Source organism: Gavia stellata, chromosome 17 (assembly GCF_030936135.1).
Source record: "Gavia stellata isolate bGavSte3 chromosome 17, bGavSte3.hap2, whole genome shotgun sequence".
In the NCBI taxonomy this organism is placed as follows: domain Eukaryota; kingdom Metazoa; phylum Chordata; class Aves; order Gaviiformes; family Gaviidae; genus Gavia; species Gavia stellata.
Window position 1 is genome coordinate 20,744,054 of NC_082610.1, and position 26,742 is coordinate 20,770,795.

The 26,742-nt window shown below is 51.8% G+C and overlaps 1 protein-coding gene across 2 annotated transcripts in view; it reads left to right on the forward strand.

Moving 5' to 3' along the window:
• HRAS (HRas proto-oncogene, GTPase) overlaps nucleotides 1-26,742 on the forward strand; it is a 43,983-nt gene that overhangs the window by 11,095 nt on the left and 6,146 nt on the right. The window contains exons 2-3 of one of the 2 annotated variants that reach the window (XM_059826051.1): nucleotides 12,293-12,359; nucleotides 22,198-22,351. In XM_059826051.1, coding sequence (XP_059682034.1) covers nucleotides 22,241-22,351 — 111 coding nt within the window. In that variant the 5' untranslated portion in view covers nucleotides 12,293-12,359; nucleotides 22,198-22,240. The remainder of the gene's footprint in view (nucleotides 1-12,292; nucleotides 12,360-22,197; nucleotides 22,352-26,742) is intronic. The other variant, XM_059826052.1, reaches the window with a different exon arrangement.

Below are 26,742 nucleotides of genomic sequence, written 5' to 3' on the forward strand. Positions count from 1 at the left end.
CTGAAGTTGGTTGAACTGTGTTGACTGCAGTGACCATGGGCTGGCAGGCAGTACGGCATCTCTTAGGTCAGTTCAGGGTTTCATCTCCTTTATTTCAAAGTCCGCATCTGGAATGAGTTTATTCAATTCACAGCTTGGAGCAACTTTGGAATAAATCCCAGCGGAGGAGAAAAATTAAAAAAAAAAACCCAAACCAAAACTCCACCAAAACAGATCAAAATTATCAAACAGCTCGTGCTATGGAACTGGGATGTGACTGGCAGCCGATGCGTGGAGGTGGACAACTACCATCACACTTTCTCAGCGTCGCTTGTTCTGCGGGGGCAATGGGAGCAAGTATCTGTTGGGATTAGGTTGCAAAGAGATAACATTTAAAATCTGAGGCAGGAGCCTGCAAACTCGGTGGCAATTGCACACTGGGATGGAAGAAAAAGCTCTGCCCCCAGTAAGTCACCCTTTCAGGGAGCTAATTTGAACCTCTTGTTTTCTTCTGAACCCTTCAGTTCAGTCCCACTGTGGGTAAATGTTGTGCAGTCTCTTCCATGCTTGCTTTTTTTTCCCCCTATTTGATTTGAGGGCCCTTTGTAACAACTTATTCCTCGTTCATCCTGTTGTCAGGAAAGTTATTCTGCTTGCAATCCCTGTCTGAGCTTAACTTTCTTATTTTCTGTAGCACGAGGGCTGATGGCTTCACAAAGCTTAGAATAGCTCCTCAATCTCTCCCCTGGCCAGCCTAGCAGCACGACAGCTCCATTTAATGTGCGCCGTCTGCTTTTGCTTCCTGCCCCTAGACTCATTATTCTGCATTTGTCTGCATCAAGCTCCAGTGTTGCCTGCCCTAAAGGATCGTATATCAGAAGTCACGAAGAAGAGAAGAATCCTCAAGGTTGGTCTGTAAATCCCAAGTCTCTCAGCTAGAAGAAATGTGCAGTTTGGGTGCTCTGTCCTTTCCTCTCCCATGTCCTTGCCCCAGCCCTGCCGTGTGCCTGCATCCCTCCCTGCCTGTCCTGGTGCATCTCTTGATGGGTATGAAGTGAGCCTTGCAGGCTCTCCGGGCAGTGCCGTTCTCACGGCGCAAAGCGTTTGGTGCCTGGGACGTTTCCCTTTCTTCTCCGGCTGACACACAGGCAGGTCGAGACCTGCAGCTCTGCCTTCTCTTCAGCCAGCCCCCAAAATGACTTGGATCCACTTGGAATATTGTTACAGGGAAAAATATTGTGAAGTTTTCTTGGCGGTAGATGCTTCAGGGCATGGGCCTCTCATCTACCACTTGAAGTGTAGCGTTACCTTCGGGCCTTGGGGACTGGAAGTGCCGTCATGTTAGGTGCAGTGTGGGATAGTCCCTCTCTGAAAAGCTTATAAGCTTTTCAAGTGCAAGATGGGGAATGTCAGGATGCAATTCACCCATCCAGATGTTGACATCTAACATCCCAGCCTCTTACTCTCAGCCCCCTATATAGGCAGCAGAGGAAACAAACACTTGCATCTCATCCTAATGCAAATAGATGTCTGAAAGAGGTCAGGCAGATTGTGCCTGTCTCTTCTCATTGATGATAAAGAGGCTCCGGATGATGGGCTGTCATGGAGATGTCTGTGTTGTAGGTGAGATGAATCCCACCTTGACTAGCTACACTGAGCAGGTTGGGGTAGCACAGAGAGAGCAAGACAGTGTTGAACGTAGTCTGTCCTTGTCTTAGCTGCGTGCTGTCTCATTTGGTAAAGCTATGCCTCTTCCTTTGCTCAAGAAGCTACCCTTCGTCTTGATTCCTTGCTGGCCAAGAGCTGGAGGGGCATCACCCAGAGAGCAACTGGAAGACAGAGTTGAACACCTCTCAGAGGTGCTCCTAGCAAAGGTGCTAGGACAGAGTTCCAAGCCTATCCCAGCTCTGGACCAAGGGGTGTTTTAACCAAGTGAAGGCAGAAGGCGTAGGAGGAATGGGGAGGTTTTGTCCCTGTTTCATCCTTTCATATCGAGGCCAAGCAGCTGCTAGCGTAGGTCAGGGATTACTTGGGTACTTCTCAGGAGCTCCTGACCTCGTGCGCGTGCCCGAACAGCAGCCCTGTTGTATTGCAGTGGGGAAAGACATGAAACCTCTGAATTCGGAGCTGAGACCTGGCCACGGGGACTTCAGATTGTGGATTAACAGATGATGGCAGCAGGAGCCCTGCGGTGCCTCTACAAGGGCTGCAGATCTGGGTGTTCCAGGCTTGGTAGGTAAACCCCTTTCTGTTAGGGGAAAAAAACCTTCTTCCTAACTCTGAAGCGCTATTAAATGCTCTAATGGGGCTTTGGGGCTGATGGAGCCATTTTCTGTAGTATCCTACTGGAGCTGAACCTTCACGGTTCCTCTGAAGACCCTGGCATGATCCGCGGGGAGCAGGTTGGAGGAGACCCAGAGCTGTTCTTGAAAGAACTGGAAAAACAAAGCTGAGCTGACTGGAAGGAATAAAGCCTGGTAGCCTGGGGAGGATTTTCTTGACTGGCTGAATTTTCCCTTTGATTGGGAGCACTTGTTCCATCATGCCTTTTGCTGGGGAAGAATTAGCCCGGTGGCAGAAATGCGATGCACCAGGCGTTTTGTGAGCAAAAAAAAAACCTGTCCACAGCAAAAGCCTGCAGAGCCTGAACTCAGCCTTCGAGTCCCCGTGCTGGCAGCTGGTTGCAAGCCTGCTCAGCAGCGGAGGGGGCCGTGCCAGGCTCTTTACCCTCCGTCTCATGGCTGTGTAGTCAGCGTTAAATCCTAGGACCCTGAAGAAAACCAGAGTCAGTTTTGTACCCCGCTTTTTGTTTGTTACTGAAGGTCGTGCTATAATTCCCATCAGTTCAGACACCCGTAAAATGGTGGTTAGCTCTGGAGCATCTCTGGAAGTCTGTGTGCACCACAGTCGCTTCAAACTTTGTAATAGCAGGGAATTTATTAGGGGAAAAATTTCTGGCTGACCCTAGGTGGGAAGCACACATACCATGCTACAGAAAAAGGCAAAAAAACCCCTTATATTCCATTATGTAGCATGTTTTCCTCACTTCACAATGCATCTGATCTCTCCCTGCTCTCTTTCCCAGCTACACATGTCCACCACAAGCTTTTCTACTTTCCAACTCATGCTTCTAGAGGACAGAGAAGGCAAGCGAGAGCGTATGAAAACCTTTGGGAGGCTTTTGATACAGGAAGGAAGGTATATCAGGGCCTCGTAGTTAAGACCCACAGCATGCGTTTTGCTCTGATGCTTCCCTTGTTGTCCTTCCTCTCTGAACTTTGGTACAATAAATAGCGTCCGTGTTTGAAGAGCGTCCCAGCAGAGAGGTATCTGGCACAGCGTGGGGTCCTTGCAGCTTCTCGGCGTTTCTGCTGCACGTAGCCTCTTGCCTGGTCAACAAGTGCATCGTCAGCGGCACCAAACAGCGAGCGTGCGCCTGCCCCTTTTGCCTGCTCACCCAAGGTAATTCTTTCTGTTACTCCTTCCACGTGGCAAAACCAACTCAGAAAGGGAGGGACGTTAACGCAGGGTTTTGGTTTGCTAAATGATAACCTGCGGTGCCTTGCAAAACCCTGTGCCCCGTCTGCTGGAGTCGTATCGTGCTAGTACCGGCTTTTTGCTGCGATCAACTTGCTGCTGGTTGGATGTGCTCCGGTGAAACAGTGCTTTTTACTTGTTAATTTTTGCCACCGATAGTATGCTCACTGCCTTGTCAATAGGAGGCGGTTCATAGGTCTCTGGGAGATGTGCAGTGTCACTTGGCTGTTTGCTCTCCTGGTTGAATGGGCATGTGTACAGGTCTTTGAAAGCCGGCGGGAGAAACCAGCATCCATGAGTCTCTTTCACAAAGGTTTTGTAACTATATGACCTTCGTAACTAATTTCCCTAATTCCCTAATAACGTATATGTGTAACTAAATCTATGCAGGCAAAGCTGTATCAAGCTTTCAGCATGGGAAATTGTGTAATATGATAAAGTTGCATATTGTGTCCAGGGCAGAGCTGACCTTGTTGCACCCAGAACTTCTTTAAGATTTTACTTTTAGGGTGGGAAGATGACTCCCATCGCAGGGAACCCCAGTTCCCTCCCGTACTCCGCCAAAGGCTGCTTTGGTTTCTGATTCAGCTCTGCAAATACTGTCTAGTGGCTTCAAACTGGATATGAAGTCGGCTGGTATTATTTCCCCTGTGAAGGCTAGAGCGAGGGAGAGAAAATTAAAGCAACTTGTCTTAGCCTGAGTCAGCATCGTGGAGTTGCGAGCGTGTCTCTCTAGAGCCTAGCGAAAGGTCCCTGCCTTATCTGGCTTGATATTTTGCTGGTTGCACAACTTGCACATCCCATAGATGCAAATATTTTCCTGGGGCTGGCCCCGGTTGCCCAAGGAGGGTGTTTCTTCAGATTCTCATGCTTTGCAATTAATATAAGCTTGCAATTAATATAAGCTTCTCAACTCCGTGTGAGAGAAAGAAGGGGAAGTGGTGCTAGGTGGTTTTTTCTCTGCTCTCCCTGTTGTTGTTCCTCACCAGCTGGCTACTTTGAAATGAGCATGTTGTGGTTTTTTCCTTAAGAAGCAACGTGTCACTGCAAATTCAGCTTTGGAGAGGTTGTGAGAACTTTTGTCCGCTGGCGTTGCGGCTGCTGCGGGCAAGGTACAGACAATGCGTAGCGCTGCGGGTACCCAGCCTGCGAGCTGGGTCTGGTCGAAGTGGATGCCAGCCCAGGCGAGCGGCATGGTCCTTCTTCCCTGGTGCATTCCCACATTTGCTTGGCAGCAGCCGGGAGATGCTAGACCTGCCTCGCTCCTTGGTCATCACCCAGATTGTGCAAGAGCAGCAAAATTCATGCCACAGGATGTTGGCAAAGGAATCCGAACCTGGTGCGTTGCAAATAAATATCTTTTCACAGAATCATTAAGGTTGGAAAAGACCTGTTAAGATCATCAAGTCCAACCATCACCCCAACCCCACCATGCCCACTAAACCATGTCCCGCAGTGCCTCGTCCGCACGTTCCTTGAACACCTCCAGGGATGGTGACTCCACCACCTCCCTGGGCAGCCTCTTCCAATGCTTCACCACATTCTCCGTGAAGAAATTTTTCCTAACATCCAGCCTTAACCTCCCCTGCTGCAACTTGAGGCCATTTCCTCTCATCCTATCCCTTGTCACTTGGGAGAAGAGACCAACACCCACCTCACCACAACCCCCTTTCAGGTAATTGTAGAGAGCCTCGTTCAGCTAATGCAGTGTTATCTCAAGAGGGCTGTATGAACTGTGCCTGTCACAGCTGTGCCAGGCACCGACACAGCTCACGGAGATATTCATGCACGTTCTCTCCTGAGCTACTGGATGAAAATTGGCTCCTTTAGTGCGTAAATTCCCTCTATTTTAGTACAGGTTCAAAAAAAGGTATCTAGTTTAGACCTGGAAGGCACACTTCATCTTTAGGTACAGCGGCAAAACTTTGAGTAAACCTCATGAAGTCTGTGGTTCATCGTGTTTTCTAGAGTACTCTCTGAACTTGCTTTTTTTTTTTTTGTGCTCTTCAAGAGCAGCGATTCCTTTGGTGCTATAGAATAAAAGAATCACTTGCTTCAAGTGGCGTGGAGGAGTTATCACCCTATAAAACTCAACCTGGGCCATCGGCTGGGTGTTTCACAGGGATCTCGGCCGATCGCATCGGTGTCTTCTTCAGAACTTACAGCCATGTGGAAGTCTTTTGGGGCGGGGAAAAGGCCAACTACATGAATTTTTGTATCTGATCAGGGTTTTGACTGTTAGCTTAAGTCAGATTTCCTGTTAAGTTGATGTAGTTTGTCCTGAATTTGATCAAAAATATGTGGGAGTAAGGGCAGATGAAGCCTGTGGAACAGCTTCTTTATGGTAGATCTCCATTTGGGTAAGAAATACTATCTTCAAATACATTTTTCTTCAGTGCAGGTCTTACACCCTCTCTGTCCTATCTTAGGTGTGCAGGTGAAAGGCAAAAATCATTATATGAGGTGATAAAATATTTGTGTTTAGTGGGGGTTTGAGTCCAGACCCTAGACTCTAATCAGCTTCTGATGGAGGGAATTAATTTAGAATGAGACAACCTTTACCCCAAGTTTTTAAGGATGGATTGTGAGGGTAAGTTGACAAACTCCAGCTTTCGGAGCTCAATGCTTTCCTTGCTGTCGGAGTGTGAATTTTCCTCTTGTGTTAATATACTCACTCTTTACGAAACACTGCAGCATCTCTTTGTGCTTAAGTAGTATTTCAGGTTGAAGTTGGCTGGTTTGGCTTGCGAGCTGTTGGTTTTCTATGGGCTTTTTCTGTTTTTAAAAGAGCTTTTTGCAAACATTTTTTTTTTTACTTTGTTTTATTTTTTCAGTTGAAGTTCCTGTGTGGGAACAATGAGAGCTATGTAGGAACCATACCCACCACACCACGCCGTGGCCTTGAAGGTTCATTGTAGGGACACACGTGGTCCTTGGGGAGTTGCTTTCTGAAAATAAGAGGATTTAAGGGGGAAATCAAGAGGCAGTTTGTTTCCAGTTAGGTGTGAATGATGTCCAAGAGTGAGAAACTGCTGTGCGTGCCTTAGGAGCCCTGAGAAACAGCACTGGTGAGCTCTGCTGCTGTCAGATGGAGTAGGGAGGCTTTACCAGCACATCACCCCTTTCCAAAATCTCACCGGTGGCTTGTCTCTCCTCCAGGCTCCTGTGAAAGCACATGGTCACGTTTGAGATCCGACAATACTGGCAAGACTGTAAAAAAATCAGAGTTCAAGCTTAATCTCTGAATTTATTCTTCTAAGGAAGGAGAATTTTGTCCTACCAAGTATTTGAGGAGAAATGGGACGCATAAAGTAGAGCCCCTGACTGTAGATACTTTGGTGATTCTCTGCTCCCTTTAAGAAAAAAAAACCAAAACAAAGCACCACCAAAACTCTGAAAGAGCTGCTTGTTCAGAAGTGAAGACTTTCTGCAGTTGTTCCTAGTGCCTATTTCCTCAGGGGGCTCATTTCCATATCTTATGAGTAATTTCTGAGTCCAACTCGACGCTCACAAGACAGATCGTGTCGTGACAAGAGCCAAGAAGTTTGCATCATCTGCTTAGACCGGATCATCTTTAACAGTGCCGGTTCATGTCACCTGTCCCTTTTCTTGCTTTTTCCTAACCACTGGGCATTAGGAAACAGCCTTGTGCCATTTAGCATTACTCAAAACACTCTTGCAGTCTTGAATGGTCAGCAAACCATGGACAAACTCTGTGGGTGTAGGCGAGCAGAATTGGAGAAGAACCCCAGACCACACATAGGACCAGGCTCCTACCACTTGAACAGTGACTTCATAGCTGTTACAACTCATATTTATAGTAGCAGACCCCAGAAAACCTGGAAGTGTGAAAAGGGATGCAGTCACCAGTCTGAGCAAGCACATAGACTGTGGTCTTTTGGTGCACATCCCACCTCTGTTCCACCATCCCTGCCTGGAGCCCCTTTAGTGGTGTTTGCTGTAGCCTAAGAGATAGATGTATGAGGTTTTTGGTGCCCTGAGATCCAGTTTTCAACCTCCCTTTCCAGAAAGCATGGCTTAAGTATCAGAGCGTCAGTTCTTGGGTCTTTGCTGGTGTTTGGGAAGGCAGACGCTGAACACAGCGGTAACCAATAGACCAAAAGGTCGGGGTTGGTTTCCTGGGTGCTGATGGCAAAGGGTGATAGCATGAAATGCTCCCAGCGAGTGGTGATTTGCAGGGTGATGTAGGTCATGTAACAGATCTTCCCAGCCCCTCCAATCTAATAGCATAGAGAAAATATAATAAATTTTACTTACACTAATAAAGTTGTATTATTATACGCTGGGGGATTGAAGGCAGATGCTTGGATTTTTCCCAGTGGGCTGAAGGGAGGTTCAGGTTTTGTTTTGTTTTATTTACTTATTATATTTTAAACCGAAGCCAAAGAACTATGAGTCAGCTTGATCCTTGCTGCAGCGGTTCCTCCGCTGTGGTCCCCAGGTATTGTCTGACGGACGCCTGCACCTCCACTGGGATGGATGAACCCAGAGGTTTCTACAGAACGTGTGCAGGCTTATTTTTGTCACCCCCTTATTGAAACTCCTTAGGGAGGCTCTGCGTGTCCTTAGGAGCCGGTGGTAGGGGAAAGGAGGGGATGGTTTGTGCCTCTTTCCAGAGGGCCCTGGGGAGACACTCGGCTGCTGACCCCAGGAGCAAGTTCTCTGCGCCAGCGCCCACCAGCACCATGTGCAATTCCTCATGGCAGCCAGGTCTCCAGGGAGGAGGAAACAACTCGGTCACCTCCTTCCTTCTTCTGCTTTGTGATTGCTGGCTTTTATAGCTGCTCTGTGGGCACTCTCTGGGCCTCCCTGGCTGAACGAAGGTGTATTTTTAACCCTTCCTTTCCCAGGAAATATCAGTCTACTGTCTCAAGATGCTGAGAGGGATAAGTGCTCCAAGTGGGCTAAGGTTGAAAATTAAATCGACCGAGTGAGGTTCTCAACCGGTGTTGACTGTCTTGGTTTTAGTGGCTTCACTGCAGGGTTGCTACTTTTTACCCTTTCCTTAAGACAATCCTTTGAGGTCAGATCTCAGTTTTGGGACTCGGGTGTTTGGTTCTGGCTCCTCAGCTTGGGCTGTCCTCTCCCTTCCGTTGGGAAACTAAAAAATCTTACACCTTGTCCATGCCACACACGCATGGTGGCTTAGGGCTGTCGGGAGAAGTCAGCTTTGAAGTTCTAAGTTTGCCTTTTGTGGTTATGTTATTTTTCAGGCCAAATACAGACCTGTTTGCAAGAGCCTTGTAAAGTCCAAGAATAAATTCAATGAATGCTGCTGTGTTTCTTTTTTAAATGTCTCTGCAACGTGCGCTTCCCCAGCATTACGGAGTTGTGCATGGGCAGCAGGATCAGAAAGTCTGAGAGGCTAGTGGGAAATGGCTGGACACCGGGAAAGAAAATGGGAAGCCATATATACAAGCCTAGTAAAAAGTAGTGATGTTTATAGCTTGGGGACCTCATTGCTGCAAGGGGAGTCAGTGGCTTCAGAAGATAAAGACTTGAGTGTTGTATGGACAGCAGGGACAACCAGAGTTAATGAAAGAAATTCTCCAAAGTGCAAACTTTGGTGTAGGAGCCCACTTTTTTGTTTGCAGATGATCTAGCAGGATGAGACCCTGTTCTGGGACCAAAGGTGGTTTCCAATGGAGAGAGTAAAAGGTTTTGGGCTACGTGAGAAGCCCCTACAACATCTTTCATGCCCGGCCATCACTGACACTGCCCTAATGAAGTTACATTACGGTAATTATAGTGCATCGCACTCCAAAGTTCAAAAGTCCCTTTTTTTTTTTTCTCCTTTCAATATGCGTGACCTTTTCTCGCTGCTGCCTGGGGTTTGCCTGGGGAGTTTGCTGTGCAGAGATTGATCTGTGATGGTGGTGCATTGCCGTGCCCGACAAAAGGATGCTTCATCTAGAAGGGCACCTGCGGGCTCATGTTGCCCCGTTTTACTTTCCCCAAGCTGTGACTCTTCCATCTCCTGCCGCAAATGTTTTGGGCTGTGCTTTGCATGGTCTCTTTCTTTGTGTACTCTCAGGAGAAACCAGGTGCTGAAGAACAGGGTGCAATCCTGTCTGTGGGTGTTGTAAGCACCAGCTCTGTCTGGTCACCAGGTGCCTGCCGGGGTGGTACCAACTGTGGGCCGGTGCTGGTCTCTGGCTGACTTCTCCTCCTGCGAAAGACATTCTCTCTCTAAACAGTTGAATGTTTTCTTTCTCTTTGCAGTTGGAAGCTCGTGTCCAAGCTCCCTTGCATCTTCTTGTCCGTTCACTTCATGACCACTCTGACTCTCTTTTCCACAGCGAGTTGTCATCCCTGAAGCTCAGGGCACAGCGTGCTTCTTATCCGTACCTCTTTCAAACAAATTGGTTAATGTGACTGGAGGGAGCACTTGCTGCTGCCGTCGTGCTGGTCCAAGTGAGGATCGGAGCCCTGCGTTGCTGTTTCCTCCGTCAATTGTTGATCTGTGTAGAGGAACACCTAAGTTGAGTCGAAGAGGTAGGGCAGGGTCTCCACAGCTTGATGGCCACGTTAAGTGCAGCGCCAAGGCCAGATCTGGGTCTATGCATTGCCTCTACCAGGGACGTCCTGAGGGACTGGGGATCAGTTGAGGGATTTCAAGACGACGTAGGTACACCTAACCTTTAGGCGTTTTCAGAGGGACCTCAGCCGCTCTGCTGCTCTCGGAGGCCTTGCTTATTTGTTCATCAGCTTGTCAGGCTTCGGTGTTGAGGTGAAGCCACATCTCACACGGGCTTGGTGTCTCGCTTTTCTGTGGTTTCTTTTCAGCCCTAGTGTGCCTGTGGATGCTGGCTGCGAGCCCACCCAAATCCTGCATGTCGTCGTTGCTGTGGGCTCCCAAGGAAGCTCTGGAAGGAAACCCCCCCTGCTTCTGCTGATTGTGCAGGTCTGCCAGCAGATGCTGGAGGCTGCGACGGAGGCGATGGAGTAGGCGTTGTGCTCCTGTCCCCTGCATAATCAGCCGCAGCCATTGATGAGAAGCACAGTCTCGTGGCAAAAGCTCGAACGTGGGGAAGCAGAAATCCCCAGCTTTACCATAAGTTTCCTGTGTGACCGGCAGCGAGTCACTTAATTGCTGTGGGTTCCTCGTTGCGGGGTGGAGTTACTGTTTCCTTGATCTGCTGCGCCGTCTCTTCCCGGGGGGTGGGATATATGAACCTGCGTGGAGGCTACTCAGAGTTGAAGGAGCATGTCTTCTGCGTCCATGCTGTGATGCTTGCAGGACAGGCAGGATGAGTCCCTGTGCAGTGTCCCTTTGTCGCTCCAGAGCCAAAAGAGGGAGATTCCTCCCTTGTCGGCGTGGAGGCTGTAATCTGTACATCTTCAGCCTTATTTGCAGCAGGTCTGTGCTGTGACAGCGATGCATTTAAATAACCCACCCACAGCAACATTGCTTGGATTTTTTTAAAATCCAGACTGCTGCAGAGGGAGGGGACATGAGCGTCACGTTAACAAGCCTATTGTGGCTGAGATTTACCATGAGCAGCGAAGTAAGGTTTGGGTAATCCAGGACCCGAGCTTAACAAAGTCTGCTGATCCCGACTTAGATGTCATGCCTTAACCTTTGGATCTCTCTGTCAGTGTTGTCCGATGGTTGCTGAGTATTGCACACACAGTGCATTGGTTGGCTCTGCCTGGCTTCAGACCTGATCGTGACGAATTCATTCGCCTTGGCTGTTGAAGAAGGGCTGGGTTTGGAGGTCTTCTCCAGACCTCCCTGCCAGCTGTGTTCAGTGTCCCCATCCCTCTAGGTTGCAGCTGGCTGGTGCTGCAGCTGCCAGGTCCGTAAATCAGCAGCGCGCCCGTGAATATCTGCTGCATAATGACTGATGCATATTCATGCTTGCGACAGCATTGTGTCACCCTGCTAATAACGTGTCCCGGTGGGAAGGAGAAGCAGGGACAGGGTCCCAGCAGCAGGTGCCTGCTCGCCTCCTTTTACCTCCTCTTCCCGCTGCCCCCTTGTCGTTGGCTCCCGAAGATGCCCCATCGCTTCCTTTTCTAAGGCATTTTCCCCAGTTCCTTCTCCTAGACTTGCTAAAGTGAGCCCTGCAGGTTTGCTTTTTGCTGTGGTGCCTTCTTCCCCTTCGTCCCTGCTCTGCTAATAAATAAGGGTGTGTTCCCGCAAAGGCGCTGTAAGGGCTAAATGAATGCAGAAGAATGATCATTATATTTGATCATGTAAATTAAATGGCTTACTAATAAAGGGGACACTCTGGAAGTATCTGATTTTGGCTGTTTGTGGTTGCTCAAGCTGTTCCTTTGAGCTCTGTTTTTGAACGAACTGTATGAGCAGCTTTTTATCGGTGTTCCATTGGGAATGGAAAGGCAAGAAGGAAACTCGGTCGTCTTCCCTCATCCCAAGATGGACTGTCCCTCACCCACAACTAGCCTGCGGAGATGATGGTATTGCACCTGTGCTGCTCTACCCTCTGTCTTGAAAAATGAGGGGGGGAAAAAAGATGCCGTACCACCTTTCCCTGGAAAAGATAAAACGTGGGAGGATATGATTAGCGGCCTGTGATACACCACGTGTGAGAGAGGACGGACGGGGGTTGACTCTGCTCGTCCCCTTCCAGTACGAGATCCTAGGTGCTGTCCAGGGAAGCTGGGGGAGCCAAGCTGGGTACTAACCGAAGGGCACCCCAAGATACGCCTGTCTGAGTCCAACCCAGGCAGAGCTGGCTGTCCCTGCAGAGAGGGATCCCTCTCACTCCTCTGTTTCTTCTCCTTCCAGGGGGACTTGAGCCATCCCCAGACAAGAGGACCCTTTTTCTCTGCGGGGCTGGTTAGCCATCCAGAGGGTGAGTGCCGCGTGGGCAGGAGCAGACGGGGCTCCTGCTGTCCCAGGATACATGTTTGTCTGCTTTTCTGCTGCTGGCCAACAGCTTCCACCTCTTTCCGCCCGATCCCAGTGCTGCAGGAGCTGTAGTGCGATAGGACGTGCTGCGTGCAGCGTTTCATTCCTGGAGACCGGAGCTCACCAATACTCTTGTAATATTACTTTGCTCCAAAACCTGGGCTTTTAAAAAGTCTCTTATCCGTGAAACGTTAAAGGAAGAAATTTAAAAAACTAAAAGCATTATCAAAACAATTCTTGACACTTCCCAGCTGCAGATACCCTGTTTCCTTATCCATTTCTTTGCTGTAAAACTACAGATGTGTTGGGATTTAAAGCAAGCAGGAAGCTGACAGCCAGACCTATTTCCATTGCAAATTCTTCTCAGTGAAAATGGCTTGGATGCGTTTCCTGAAACCAGCTTCCTAATTTTTCCCTGTCAGCGGTTGTTTGGGAGGAACAGGGAAGGATGGGGAGGGAGAGGAGGAACGGAAATCTCATAGGGGGAATGCATTTCTTGACTATGAGGTGCAGTCTTTTTGGCCCGACACCCATCGGTGGTGCTCAGGTTGGGACTGGCCCTTTTCTTAAGTGATGTACGGGGCCACCTTATGCCAGTGGCTTCCGCCTTTTTTGTAGCCGGGCTTCGAGTGGGGAAAACGGCAGCGGCAATCAGCCCGCCCCTCTGCTCCCAGCTCTACCTGCATCTCCTGTTGCTTATCTGTGCATCAGAGCATCCACCTCTCTGCGGCCGCCTGTGCCCGTGACCCCGTTGTGATTTCATTAGGATAATTGGAGAGCAGGGTGCCTCTTACAGCACTTGGCTTTCCCGCTTGATGTACGCTGCCTCCCCAGCCATCTCTGCCCAGGGAAGCTGGGCTGGGAGGCAGCTGCCAGCTCTGACAGCCCAACACAAAGACCCAGCAGGAGACCAACGGCTTTCCCCTCCAAAACCTCTCCTGGGAGCTTTTTGTCTCACGTGAAGACCCCAGATGGGAAGTCACATTGCATGAATTTAGTTCCCAGCGTTACCACACATGGATGCCTTTGGGCCAGTCCCTTGGCTTGTTTGCATCCCCTTGCCTGTCCGTACAACGAGGAGGATGGTGTTTCTGTTCGTGCATGGCCACCACCCCCAGCTCTGGCACTGGGTGCTCCATCCCTTGCAGCTCGGTGGCGAGGTCTGAGTTTGTCCCTTCTTAGGCTGTTGCAGCAGAGAGCCAGGCAGCTGCGTCCCACCGCAGCGTGATGGCAGGACCGGTGGGTCCCGGGAGAGGCTGCGCTTTTTCCTGGCAGCTTGTCTGCGGCTGCTCCTTTCGTCACCAGGAGGACCAGGCAGAAGACATCAGGTACCTTAGGAAACCAGCCTGGAGACAGCGTCTCTTGTAATCCCACCCCGTTACTGGGCGGCTTTTGCCCCAAAGCCTGATGCTCTCTGTCCCTGTTAATAGCTGTAATTACAGAGATCCACTTATGCTGGCGCTACGTACTCGTCTGGTCCAAGTTTCTACTTCATTGCGCCTTATATCTTGTGGGAAAATCAATACAATTTGGTACCGAGTCTAGCAAGTCAAGAGATTGCTCAGAGCCTGGGTTCGTGGTTGCCTACCACACGTTTTAGCAGTTATTATTGTCTAGAATGTGGGTCTTGTTTTAAACTTCCCTGGGTACATGTCCATCTCTTCATACACTGAAGGTACATCACGCTGGCTTTCACCCATCCCATTTATGTTTATAGATGGGATTTTAATGCAAAGGAAGGGTAAAAGCTGGCTCTTCTCTGGAGCTCTGCCTTGGCCTCTCTGTTGCACAGAGTATGTTCTTCATTTGTTTTTCTGAAAAAGGCCGGGAGGCCTGGGAGAAGTCTCTTTCCCAGGGCGAGGTGGAGAGCTGCCAGCCCAGGCGGGGAAGCATCTGCCTCTGAACCACCTGCTCGGCCCTGGGAGGCTGGAGAGGAGATGACGGCGGAGGAGCCCCGGCGGTTTGCAGTCTTCTGCATCTCGGCAGCGAGAGCTTTTCCTCTCCCGCACCGCTTTCCCACGTGCGTTGGCAGAGTCAACACTAGGTCCTAAGTCCTGACTGCAAGATAAGAGCTCAGCTTTTATTTAATTGTCCCCTGTTGTCCCAGCCCGCTTCGTGGTGTGTTCATGCCTTCGTGCATCCGCATCTACCAGGCTTTCAGACAAAACTCCAGTCTCCTCTTTCCTTACCCAGGCTACTTTTGCTCATGTAAAGTCTCAAACAGCACTTAAGTGTTAGATCGTAAATCAGGGGCGTAATTTAAAAACTGTCTTGGATTTCTTCAAATCGCTGGCCCTGCCAGATGCAGGCAACCGGTGTTTTCAGCTAGTGACTTGGGTGCTAGCCCAAGTGGTCTCTCCCATCTGCTTGTGATTTTTTTTAGGGGTCTGCGTTGAGCAGTGGGGTGGGACGTGTCGTTTGCTTGCCTGTTCCCTTCAGACCTTTCCATGGACTGGCAGCAAGTAACCCGCAGGGCAGCGTGCTTTCTCTCTGCGGAAGTTAGCTTGGAAGGTTTGTTCTTCTGCAGAGGCTACGGTGGGATGAGCTCCTTGCTTCCAGGGAGAAGGGTAGAGTGGTGATGGTGGGAGGTGGAGATCCCACCGCGATTCGCAAGCACGTCCCAGCACCTGCCGGAGTTTCCTGATGGCATGCTGCTCCCCATGCCACGTTCACGATGCTGGAGACATGGGCATGAGCAGTCCTGGTTTATAAGCTCCTGAGATAAGGGGCCTCTTCATCTTTCTTTGGTTGGAGTATCGTAATTTTGGTAGCCTGTATTGGCTGGGGGGGCAATTCCTTCATCCAGAGGGAAAGCTCTTGGGTAGCTGGTTTGTTTTTTGGGTTTATTGCGTTAGTGACTTGTGTCGGTTGTTTGCTGGTTTGGGTGATTTAGGCATAGCTGCCTATCAGTTGTTTTTCTTAGAGTAAGCTGGCAACAAAGAACTTTATTATTTAAATTATAAATTATTACACATATTTATTATTTGAGAGGGAAGGCAAGAACTTCCTGCTAGCAGCTGGTGACTGCACAGCTTTGTCTTTTGCTCCAGCTGAAGCAGGACCGGGGAACAGAAAACGGGCAGCGGCTTTGGTGAGGACGGTACTATCTCATTTTCCTTTGTCCTTCCATCTCTTCTGGAGAGGGAAGACGAGCAGGGACTTCACGAGCCCTTTGTGGTTGGGTAGTCTCTGGCAGAGGGGTTGTGTTGCCAGAGGTGCTTCAACTGGAAACCGGGCAAGGGCTGGGCTCGGTGCAAGGACCCGTCTGTGCCTGTTCGAGACCTTGTGCAAAGCCATGGCTTGCACCTTGCTGCTGGGACATGTTTATGGCTGCTGTGGAGAGGCAATCCCTCTCCTCCAGACCTGCCTGTGCCTCGAACCTGCCCGCAGCTTTCTGCTATTCTTCCTCCCAGGTTTCTCCTTGAATGTGTGCCTGTGTTTTGAGCCTCCTACGTGATGTCGTTCCTTACCCTTTTTCTTTTTTTCCTCTGGAGCAATATTTTTGTGCTCAGTCTCTTGGGACAGGCTGCCTCTTCCTTCAGATCTTGAAGAGCTTGCAGAGGATGGAAGAAGCCATTCTGTTTCTCCTGGGCTTTTTTCTTTTTCTCCCTAATAGAAGACATTTATTATCTCCACGTCATTTCTCCAAAGCAGGGCCACCATTTGCAGCTTTTATTCTATCTTTGGCACCCCTCTCTCTTTTTTCATCTGTGGGCTGCATTGTCTGAGTTTGTGGGTTCGCAGCCAGCAAGCCAACAACAAGCACGCTGGGTTAGATTTGCATCCCACTTGTTAATTTAAAAGACATCACGTAAATTAAAATGAAGCATTGGATAGGCTGTGATTCATAACAGAGCATCAGCTTGCCAACCTTGTTTCCCTCATCTCTTTCAGGCTGGGTAGGCCACAGAGAACATCAGCATTTTGACCCTTAGTGGAAACGAAAGGTGGCATTTCACACCGCTGGAGAGGTTCCTTCAGTCCCTCCAGAGGCTGTATTTTGTGACATTGGTGACAATCTTGTGCATGAGCAAATGGAGAAGCCTGGACAGTCACCGGGGTGAGCCAGCAAGGTTCGCCTTGTTCTGAAATCACCGAGTAGGATTCCTGACTCGCTGGTGTGGTGGACTGCCGGTGAAAGGCTGAGATGAGCGTTGTTCTCCTAGAGGACTGCAGACCACTTCTGTCTGCAGGGCATCTCTGCCGAAGGCAAATAAAATCAGACACTGCGGCATTTGTGCTCTAAGGGCTCCTTGGTTCCTGTGGACAGGGCTTTTGGAGGAAAGGGTGCCCAATCTGAGTCGTGTCCAAAGAGATTTGCAGAGGTGAGACTGACTTCTGATGCCTTTAAATGCAGAGACTCCCCATGGGCAGGTAGAGGGTAAATGTTCAATAACAAACAGTTGTAAAACTTCTGTCGTGGCTGGCCTCCGTACGGCAGCGCTGCGCAAAAATGTGTCTCTTGGCTTGTTTAGTTGGCTTGGTGTCCATCCTGGGGGAGAAACAAGGCAATGGGAGGAAAGGGAGGACGCAGAGGAAGCTCCTTCAGTGATCCTGTTGGAAGGGTGTCAGAGCCTCCCTCATGGTGAATGCGTTGGAAACCCACTGCAAATCCCTTTTGCTTGACACCTGAGCTTTTCTTGAAACTGTGGTGGTGTGATGGGACGTACTGATGGGGCCAAGCCCCTGGAGTTCCTCACCTCTGCTTCTGCTGAGTGAGTTTCTGGAGGTTTCACAGTCAGGTCCCCAAAACCACCTCTCCCCCTGCAGAGGAAGCTCTGTGCTGGAGAAGAGGGACCGTGAAGAACGTCAGGTTGTTCTTCGCAGGACACAGCTGGGTCTCTGGGTAGCACCTGTAACCTTGATGCCTAACCTGCTTTAGTCTTAGTCCCGCGAAAGCTTGCACCAAGCATCTCGGTCCTCGCGTCTACGGGCAAAGCCTCCGTGCTGCCCAGCGTGCGCAGGCAGGGGAGAAGATAAGGAGATGTGCCTTCTGCCCTCACCTACACCTTCATGTCCTCTCTGCAAGACAAAGGTAGGATGCTGGTGCCCACTGGGGCTGGGCGCTTGCTCTGCCGGCTTCCTGCGCAAGGCTGGCAGATGTTTCTTGTTTGCTGGAGCTGCGTGGCTCCGGCTACCGGGCTGGGAGCAGCTGCTGCTGCCAGGCGGAAGCACTCGGCGAGGCTTTCCTAGACAGCTTTGAACGGGAGCCAGGAGCCCTCTCGCTACAGGAGAAAATCCACGAGGTCAGGAAATAACAGCAGCAGCAGCTCCGGCTCCACGCTGGGGCTGTTGGCTTGGCACGCGGATCCCGGCCCTCCTCTTCCCAGACAGTGCTCCTGAACGGCTCTCCTCCTCGCCGTCTCGCTCAGCTATTTGTTCAACAGCCCTGTGCGGCGCAACAGTTGAGCATCGCAGAGGTGATAAATTTGGATAGGCAGGGAAAACGCCAGACGGTGACCCGGGTGAGGCTTTCAGGTCCTGAAGAGCAGAGGATGGAAGAAGCGCTGTTCCTGCTCAGCGTGGGACTGGGAGGCTGCGCTTTCATGTTTCCCTCTGTTATTTTGTGGTCAGCTCTGCCTGGGCTCTGCTGTGAAATAGCAACTCTTGTTCATCCTCCTCTGGAAATCCTCACATCAGGAGAAGCTTTCGCAACAACCGACAGGCTGTAAACCTCTTTCCGGTGTGTCCCCAGACTGAGCGTGAAAACTTGGGATGTCTGTTACCATTCTCTCCATCAGGAGCCCCACTCTCTCTTCCCTGCTTCTTTTTTTTAGGAGGGCCAGAAACACTGTCTTTGGGGTGGCTGTTCCTTGAACCAGCCCATACAGTGGTGGTGATGTTCACGTGGCGTTGAGGAACAGCCACCCCTGCGTCGAAACCTGTGCGTGCATCAATGAGCAGCATTGCTCTTCCCATGTTCAGGAGCAAAGAGCGTGACAGGGAGCTGTGAGAGGGTGTTGGTAAGGTCAGCTTAGGGGTAAGACCAGCTGCCCCACTCTGTAACAGCTTGGCCGTGTGGAAATCCCCGCTTTCCCCGCAGCCTTTGGCCAGGCTCCCTCTCCTGTGGCATTTGTGCATGCTTTGATAAGCAGTTGGGTCTGCACGCTCCCTGTGAAGAGCTTGCATCGTGGATCCTTTGGGAAAGGAAGCGAGCTTGTCTGAACATTGATTTTAGCATGCATTAATTCAGGTAGCTCTCACGCCCAGAGCTGTTCATCGCTCCCTGCACTCTCGCTTTACATTAGGACACGTTTTGCAGCGACGGTATGAAACAGTCGGGTGGGCTGGAATCGCCGTCCTCTGCGAGCTGCAGAATCTCTCCTGCCATTGCCGGGGCGAGGATGACGTGCAGAGTGGCGAAGAGTTAGCCGAGGCGCCGGCACCTTCTAGGTACAGTGTGAGTGAGCAAACACCAATGTTGTTCTTGTACGTAAATTGTCTGTGTGCTGGCCGTGAGTGGTGGGGAGCAATAGCTTTTTCGCCCCCCGCGTTTTCCCCGCCTCCTGGGTGGGTACGGAGCAGGGAGGTGTTGGTCTGTGTTTCTCTGGAGGAGCCAGAGCTCAAAGCTCAGGGCTGGGGTGGTGATGTGCGGGGCTCGCTGGTGTGTGGTTGCCCCTCCGCTGCGCGGCGGAGCTCAGCTGGGGTCCGGAGCAGGGGAAGACCCTTAAGCTGCCGTGGGTGACCGCCTCGGCCCCCACCTCCTGCTGCAGCGTGGACCCGGAGGCTGGTGTGGCTGGGCGGGCTGGGGGTCTTCCGAAGGGATAGGTTTAGCAGTGCCTTCCGCTGGGGTGGTCTCGAGGGAGGACCCCCTCCTCGAGGACTCACGTCTTCTCCTCCCCGTATTGAGTTTAGGCTTTTCTCACTGCCTTAGCAAGTCCCATAGACCTGGGCGGTTGTGCAGTTCCCCTTGAGCACCATCGCGGCAGCTGCTCCATCATCAGCACCAGATGCAGAGCAAGGTCTGTCGTAGCCACCGCAGGCCTTTGCACGCAGCCGCCTTGTGTTCTGCTAGGGGCTGCAGATCTCCCTGCCCTGTATGATTCTATGGGAGCTGGTTGCAGAGTTTCTTCAGCCCCTCAAGACCCCTCTGTGTTCAGCTGTGAAGCTGTTCTGCTTCAGGAGTGATCCCGTCCTGGCCAGCAGTGTTGGTGGAGACAGCCAGTCAGCGTTTGTTCCTCCGTCCCCATTTCCGCCGGTCACCGTCCCTCACGGTAGTTGTCTCTTCCCATCCAAGAGAGATGAGAAACCTGGGGTGGGGATCTCTCTTGTCCCTGAGAAGTAGCGTATGTGAGAAGTTCGTATACGTGAGGGCGTGCGTTAATGGAGCAGAGCAACGTGCGCACGGTCAATTAGTGTGATCGCTTAGATTGTCTCCTGTAGCCTTGCTTTCAACCTGCATCTCTTCCTTGGCCGCCAGAACAGAGGCACATTGGGAAGCGGTGGCACGTTGGGTGTGAACCTAGAGCATCACATTATTTGCACCTCGTTTCCCCCACCGTCACCACTCTTCCGCTGTGTTTAACAACCTTCAGCTTCTCCAGCAGTGAAGAATGGCAGAGCGACCGGAGGTCCTGCTTGGCGTCGTGTTTGCGCTCTGATCGCTCTTCGGCATCCCCTCCCTTGCCCTTCTTCAGGATCTTGGATGCTGAGAAGGGCGTGAGCTTTGTTTACCTTCCTGCTACCGAGACAGCAGCTCAGAAAAGGCCTTTGGCAAGAGGCGGTTGTGTCCGGCTGCTCCCAGCTCGAGTGGGTGATTGAACTGCCTCAGCGGCTTGAGGTTGCAGTCGGGGGGCGGGATTGAAGGCAGAAAGTCCTGGCCTCCTTTCCGTGAGATCTTTGCTGCGTTAGCAAATGCATCAGGTGCAGACCGGGTCTAGAGTGGCCTTTGCCGGCACGGTTTGTACCAGCTCCCAGGGTTTCGGGAGCGGGGCTGGCGAGCCCGGGGAGGAGGGGGGAGTGATTTAACTCTCTGGGATGGGGGGTTTCTAATCCCCGTGCACTGGTGGTGTAGGCTGCGTCAAATGGCGACCGGCCCGGGGAGCCGTGAGCTCGTCTTCCCGCTGCGTTTCGGGTGGCTTCCCCAGAGCTCACAGATGACGGCTGCGGACGAGTATCGGACCCTGGGGTGACTTTCAGTGGGCAGGGGTTGCAGTCCAATGAGGGTGGATTTTTATTTAAACCTTTGGGGTTTTGTAATCTTCCTGAGTTCAAGTTCCTCTTTCTCAGCAGAGTTGGAGCAGAAATTTAAAGGAGGGGGGGGTGTGTGTGTGTGAATTTTGTCCTGCTGAAGGGCCGTGGCAAGTACATGGTGCTGCAGAAGTGTGGTTTGCTCGTCCTGACCCTAATCACCGTTTCCAATTAGCAACTTTCCCGACGGCATCTCTTGCTCCCCTGTGGGGCACGCCAGCTTCATCTGGTGGGAGCAGGGGTGCCCCTTCCGCCGTCCTCCCTCCCTCTTGCCATGGCCAGCACAGCGGGAGGCACCCTTAGCTGGAGGACGGGCAGAGGGCGTGGATGTGCCACCATCTCAAACCTGCCCCGTGGTCTGAGGTTTAACGCAGCCTCGAGGGTGAAGACATGGAGCTAACACTGTATTTGGGGGGGGTCAGGACTTCTTCCCCGCTCCGGTGGGCATTGACACCCAAACCGCGTTGGCCAAGGCTTTCAAGTCTATCTAATGATTTTGGATCGCCAGCGTGAGAGAAGGCAAATCGGAGACAGCGCTGAGCACTTCTGGAAAACCAGACCTCTTAAATTGGCTACTTTAGGGTTTACTTTTGATTTACACAGCCTGTACCTCTGTTTTCTTATCAGTAACGCTCCCTTACCTCTTGAGGTTTGCTCGGGGAATGTGTGAAGTTTGCATCCAGACGGTCAGGCTGAAGGATTGCGGCATATCACAGAATAAACATAGTTTTGTATTCAGTTTGATGGATTATTTTGCCCATTTTAAAGTAACCTTCATTACCAGCGGAGAGTATTAGGTTAAATAGCTCTGGATGCTGCAGTTCTGTGCTGTACTTTAGGCCAAGTTTCGTGGTTTTAGGTGAGGCTCTCTCGTGTTTGAGACCCCAGAGCATCGGACCATAAAAGCAAAAGACAGGCAGTGGATCCTGGAGGCACAGTACGGGGTGACAGACCGAAATAAGTATAATTTTCTCTGGCCAGATTCCCAGGGTAGTCAGTGTGCTGGGTGGGAAGAAGAAAGCCCTTGACCCTTGGGGCACACGGGCCATCCCACCGTCTCCCCGTTTCCAGGCCAGGCTCACCGGGGTGGTACATCTGCGAGCTTGAGACGGGAGACCAGGGTGGTCCTGGAGTAGAATACCCTGCGGTGGCAATTTCATAAAGCTACATCGAAAGCACGTTGCATCCCTGACGGTGGCTTGCTGGTTTTCACCCCAAGGAGCGAGGGGTGGCTCTTTGCCATCCAGAATAGCCGTGAAGTGGGATTACCTTGTCCCATCCTCAATCCCTACTGAAGTCAAGCAACTTAAAAGACTGTTAAAACCTCGAGGGGCGCATCCCGCCACCTCTGCCTTGCACAGTTAGGTGTCTCTATGTTACAATGGGCTGGATCCCAGACCTCAGTGTCTACCTCGCAGCATTTGGGTCCTCCTGAGCAGGAACGCTCAATACCTGAGGAATGAGGCTGTGCTTTGCAGATTTCTCCCTCTCCCGGCAGAAAAAGGGGGCTGACCGCTCAGCCCCGCTGCAGAGCAGGCGGCGACAGGCAGGGACCCCCTCTCCTAACGCGGCGGCCGTGTTTCTCCTTGCAGGTGGTGGTGCTCCTGGAAGTCCTGAGCTGGGGTCGGCTGGAAGATGACCGAATATAAGCTGGTGGTGGTGGGAGCTGGTGGTGTCGGGAAGAGCGCTTTGACGATACAGCTCATTCAGAACCATTTCGTTGATGAGTATGACCCCACGATAGAGGTAAGCGGCTCTCCGCGCGGGGTCGGTCTGTCTGTGCGTTTTCCTCTTGCTCTTCTCCACCTTGCCTCCAACCCAGAGCATGCTTGGCTTGGTCTCAAGTCTGAACTTGAGCAGGGACGTCCGTCTGTTTCACAGAGCTATTCTGAGTCTCTACGTGTGTGTTCGGAGGTCGCAGTGACCGACTTGTGCCTTCTGCAGAAGGACAGCAGTGTCTGCTGAAGAGAGACAGCGAAGGAGGCAGCAGAAGCGGGTAGAGCCGGGCAGGCGCTGAGAGGCAGCACAAAAGTCCTCCTTTCTGAGACGAAAGCATAGGGAGGGGTTAAAGGTTTGGAATTGAAGAGCCATTTTGTGCCTGTGCTTCCATTTCTCCTCCTGTGAAATCAGAGTAAATATATTGACTTCTCGTCCAGGACGTTTTGAGATTTACTGATGAAATGGGTTTTATCAGAGCTTGGTCGTATTATGGGTATCCTGCGGTTTGAGCGAGACGTGCCGAGCAGCTGAACCACTGTGGTTCCCAGAGTGCTGCCTCTGCTCCATCGCCAGGAGTTAAAGGTTGATGTATGGGTCTCGTAGTCAGCGGGGATGGTAGCACTGGCCTGTCTAGCTCAGCACCCTGTCTGGAGAAAGAGGCAGGGACCCTGTGCTCCTCCAGGCTGTGGAGAGGGGGAGTCCAGTCTTCAATATCCATTACCCTATTTATTTTATATTTTTTTTACTTTTAAAAAACATACTGCATTCTCCGACTGAGAGATGCTAATTACCCCCTGTGTGACTTACACCTTCGTTCGGGGGAGATGTGGGCAGCAAGCTGCTGCTCTGCACGAGGAGTACGTCCACCCCTGGAAGGCAAATTACAGCTCTGTCATGCCTCTTGGACAATAACCTCCCTGTCTGCAGTCCTAAAGGATTCTCTACCAGATGTGTATAAATGCAGCTGTGGTTGTTGCAGTTATTATTATCATAATGGCTAAAAGGCCCCGGCTGGGATCAGAAATCTATTCTGGTAGGTGTTGTATGTGTAGTCCCCACCCTGAAGAGCTTACAACTTAAATAAACAAGCAAGACAAGGCTTGGTAGAAAGGCAGAAATAGTCTTACAGTCCTACAGACGAGGAGGTGAGAAAGCACTTAAAAGTACGTGGTGTTACGTCGTTTGGCCAAGGTCACCTAGAAAGTCCGCGGCAGAGACTGGAATTTCATTTAAGGGCTCCTGAATCTCAGTGCTGCACCTTGCTTATGGATGCAGTTGCCTTCTTCTCCAGCTCCTCTCCCCTCCTCTCGTGCTTGTCACCAGTAGCATCGTATGCTTTTTAGAAACCCGTTCCAGGTTGTTTTCGGTAAAAGAGCTGCTGATGGAGAGCAACCTCCCTGGGGAGACATCTGCATGGATGGGTCCTCTCTTGGACCTTAGGGTGGGCAGAGGCAGCTCTGACCCAGTGATGTGTTGGGTTTTAGCATTCTGGTTTTTTTGTCTCCAGCCGCCCGCCCCCTGTACGTACCCTGCAGGGAATTTTCTCCGTGTAAACAGGCAGCAGGGAATGTAAACCTTGCATGGCATTTCCCAGCACACCCTCCTCACCCTGCCCGCTCCTGCCGTGCCCCGGGAGATGCCTGCTCTCCTCCCCTGTTCCCCCCAGCCGCCCCACTCTGCTCTTCTCCTCCTCTTCTCTTCCTAAAGCAGCCGTGAGCTGCTCTTCACCCCTCTCGCTCCTGGTGCTTTTCCACCTTCAGGTCCCTCCAGCCCTGATGCCTTTGCAGTTCCCTTAGTCGTGCCCTGCGTCCCCCCCCGACCCCGGCCATCTTCCCACTCATTCCAGGGTGACTCCTTTTAATTATGCTTCATTTTATGGGGATTTAGGATGCACAGAGAGTTACCTGCCAGCCATCTGAATGTGACCAATAAACCACCCTCCTGTGACTAAGCCGCTTTGGATCATCCCCAGGAGCTGACTCTGACTGTTCAGCCGGCTAACGAACAGCACAGCAATGCTGAAATGAGCAGGATAAAAGGGGGGAAAAAAGAGTATACGTGCACGGAGCAAAGGCTTTACCCGTCGCTTAAATGAATTGAGCGCCGGCTGTGCTGCAAAGGGGGGTGCGAGCGGGTCGGGGTGCACTGAGAAGATGCTCCCCAGGGCAGGAGGGGTGCAGAAGTGAGTTTGTCCCCTGGCAGAGACCCCAACTGAGTGCCTGCTCCCCTCCTGCCCTCCCAATTCACTAGTGCAAACGTCTGACTTTGTAACTCATTGCTGGCCGACCCGCTACGGCACGCACTCGCACGCCTGCTCTTGGGCTGCCGAGGAGCCTTAAAACCTTTATTTTGCAAACGGGAGGGCCAAGGCACCAAGGGAACGTATGCCGCTGGCAGTGTCCCACGGCGAATGGGGGGGATGGAGTGAAGAGTCAGACTGTGTTGGGAAATTCTTTGGTTCGTCTTCCAGCTTGTAGCAGTCAGCTAGTTACAGGCTTCCCAAGCCTCTGGTCGTATCCTGACCGTAGCGTTTAACAAATGGACCTCTTGGCCTGGCCCCTCAGCACACCTGGGGTGCTCCCAGCACCCGTCTGGGATCCCGAGTCTGAACCCCGAGCGGACGTTGTTTCTGCCGCCTGGCACTTCACAGCTGGGTCCGGCCACTTTCCTTCATGCGAGAATGTGGGGTGGGAGGTGGGGCGCTGCGGAGGAGCGCTGAGGCTGCAGGGTGCCGGGGGCTGGACATGTGGGTGGCCGCCATCCCGAGCATCCTGGGGGGGGTTCGGATGAAGCTGGACACAAAGCAGGGATGGGGAGAGCTTGTCCCCGTCCTTTGGGGAGTGGGTTGCAAAGCATCCTTTGCAAAACTGTTAACGCCTTTGCTTCGTTAGCGAGCTGGCTGGTCTTAGGGGCAGCCTGTTGATGACCTGAGCCGAGGAGTGTGGTCGCTTCTCCGTAGGCATGCCGTCTGCTGGTGAGACCTCCTGTAAATTGGGGATTTGGCAATTAATTGCGAACACGTGTGCTGAGAGGCTGGTCCTCTGGACGCAAGCCAGGGCGCAGGGGTGGGAGGATGCTCTGTTGGGCAGAGCAGGCGCTGGGGTCCCCTTTGCCGGTCCCTGCCAGGCACTGGCAGCCCGGAGATGGAACCAGTGCTCTTCTACCTTGCTCCAAGGAGGGTTCAGATACATTATTGATTAGAAATGGGAGTGCATCCCTGCAGGGCAGCCTGCCAGTTGCCTTCAGAGCGGTTGGCTGGAAGCCAGCCCATCACTCCACGCTTATTCCCGGTGGGTAAGCAGTCCCCTTTTTGGGAAGGCACGGCCAAGAAGGTCATGGCAGAGCCAATCTTGCCTCCTCTGATTTCGTGGCGCTCTCCGCAAGGTGAGGAAAGACTTTAATTAGCCCCAGCAGATGACGTTGTTGTAGTAATGAACCAAAGGGTGGAGGCCGCGTTGGCCCCATTCTGTTTCCGTGCCGCTGCTGGTCCTGTCGGTGACCTTTGCTGCGTCGGCTGTTTGTCTGCAGACCTGCAAAGCTCATCTGATAACATTGTTGTGGTCGTTGGAAGAGCAGCAGATGTTTGAATTAATTTTAAAGTGCAGCCGTAGCCTCTGCGAGTGGCTGCAAAGCGCTGTTGTGGTCATATTGCTGACTCGCACCTTTTTCGTACCTTTTGGTTTTGGCTTCCTTCTCTTGCTGAGAGTCAAGGATGCTGCGCCGTACCCGGGGCACAGCTATCGGAGAGGCATGAGGCCGTTCCTCCGTGCAGGGGCTGCCCCAGCAGCATCCCCGCTGATGAGACCGGGTACGGGGGAGAGGCATGGTGGGGAGGAGCAGTGCTTTGAGGAGCCTGCCTTGAAAATGAAACCTTCTGAGGGGTGCCCTGGGTGATTTCCAGGCCTCCTTACATCTGCGATAAGCTGCGATTGCCTCTGCTGCAGGGAAAACCCCTAACTTCAAAGGACCTGCCTGGATAGTCCTTACCTCTCTTGGAGCCCTCTGGGCACAGACTGGTTGTGGGAAACACCCTCTGCACAGCGTGATATATTTTTTTTTTCTCATGTTTGAAGAAGAGGTTTACCATCAAGCTCAGTTTGCAGCCTTACTGGTGGCATATCGCCTCTGGAGCCTGATCTGAGGTGTGTTGGAGGTGCTGGATTTCCAGGTGATCTTAAACACCTTCCAGCTCCGCAGATCGCAGACGGTGGCTGGAAGCCCTGGCCAGCCGGAGCCGCCTTTCCTGGGTGTCCCCTTCCAGCACCTGGGCAGGGCGGCAGCAGAGGGGATTAGCCGGGACTAAATAAAGCTTAGGAAAATAGTTGTCGAGGGCTATGTGGTGTGGTAGAGACAAAGCTGCCCCTGGTCTGCCAGAGGCAGGGCTGGGAATGGGGAAAGCAAGCCAGGGGCTGTCTTCT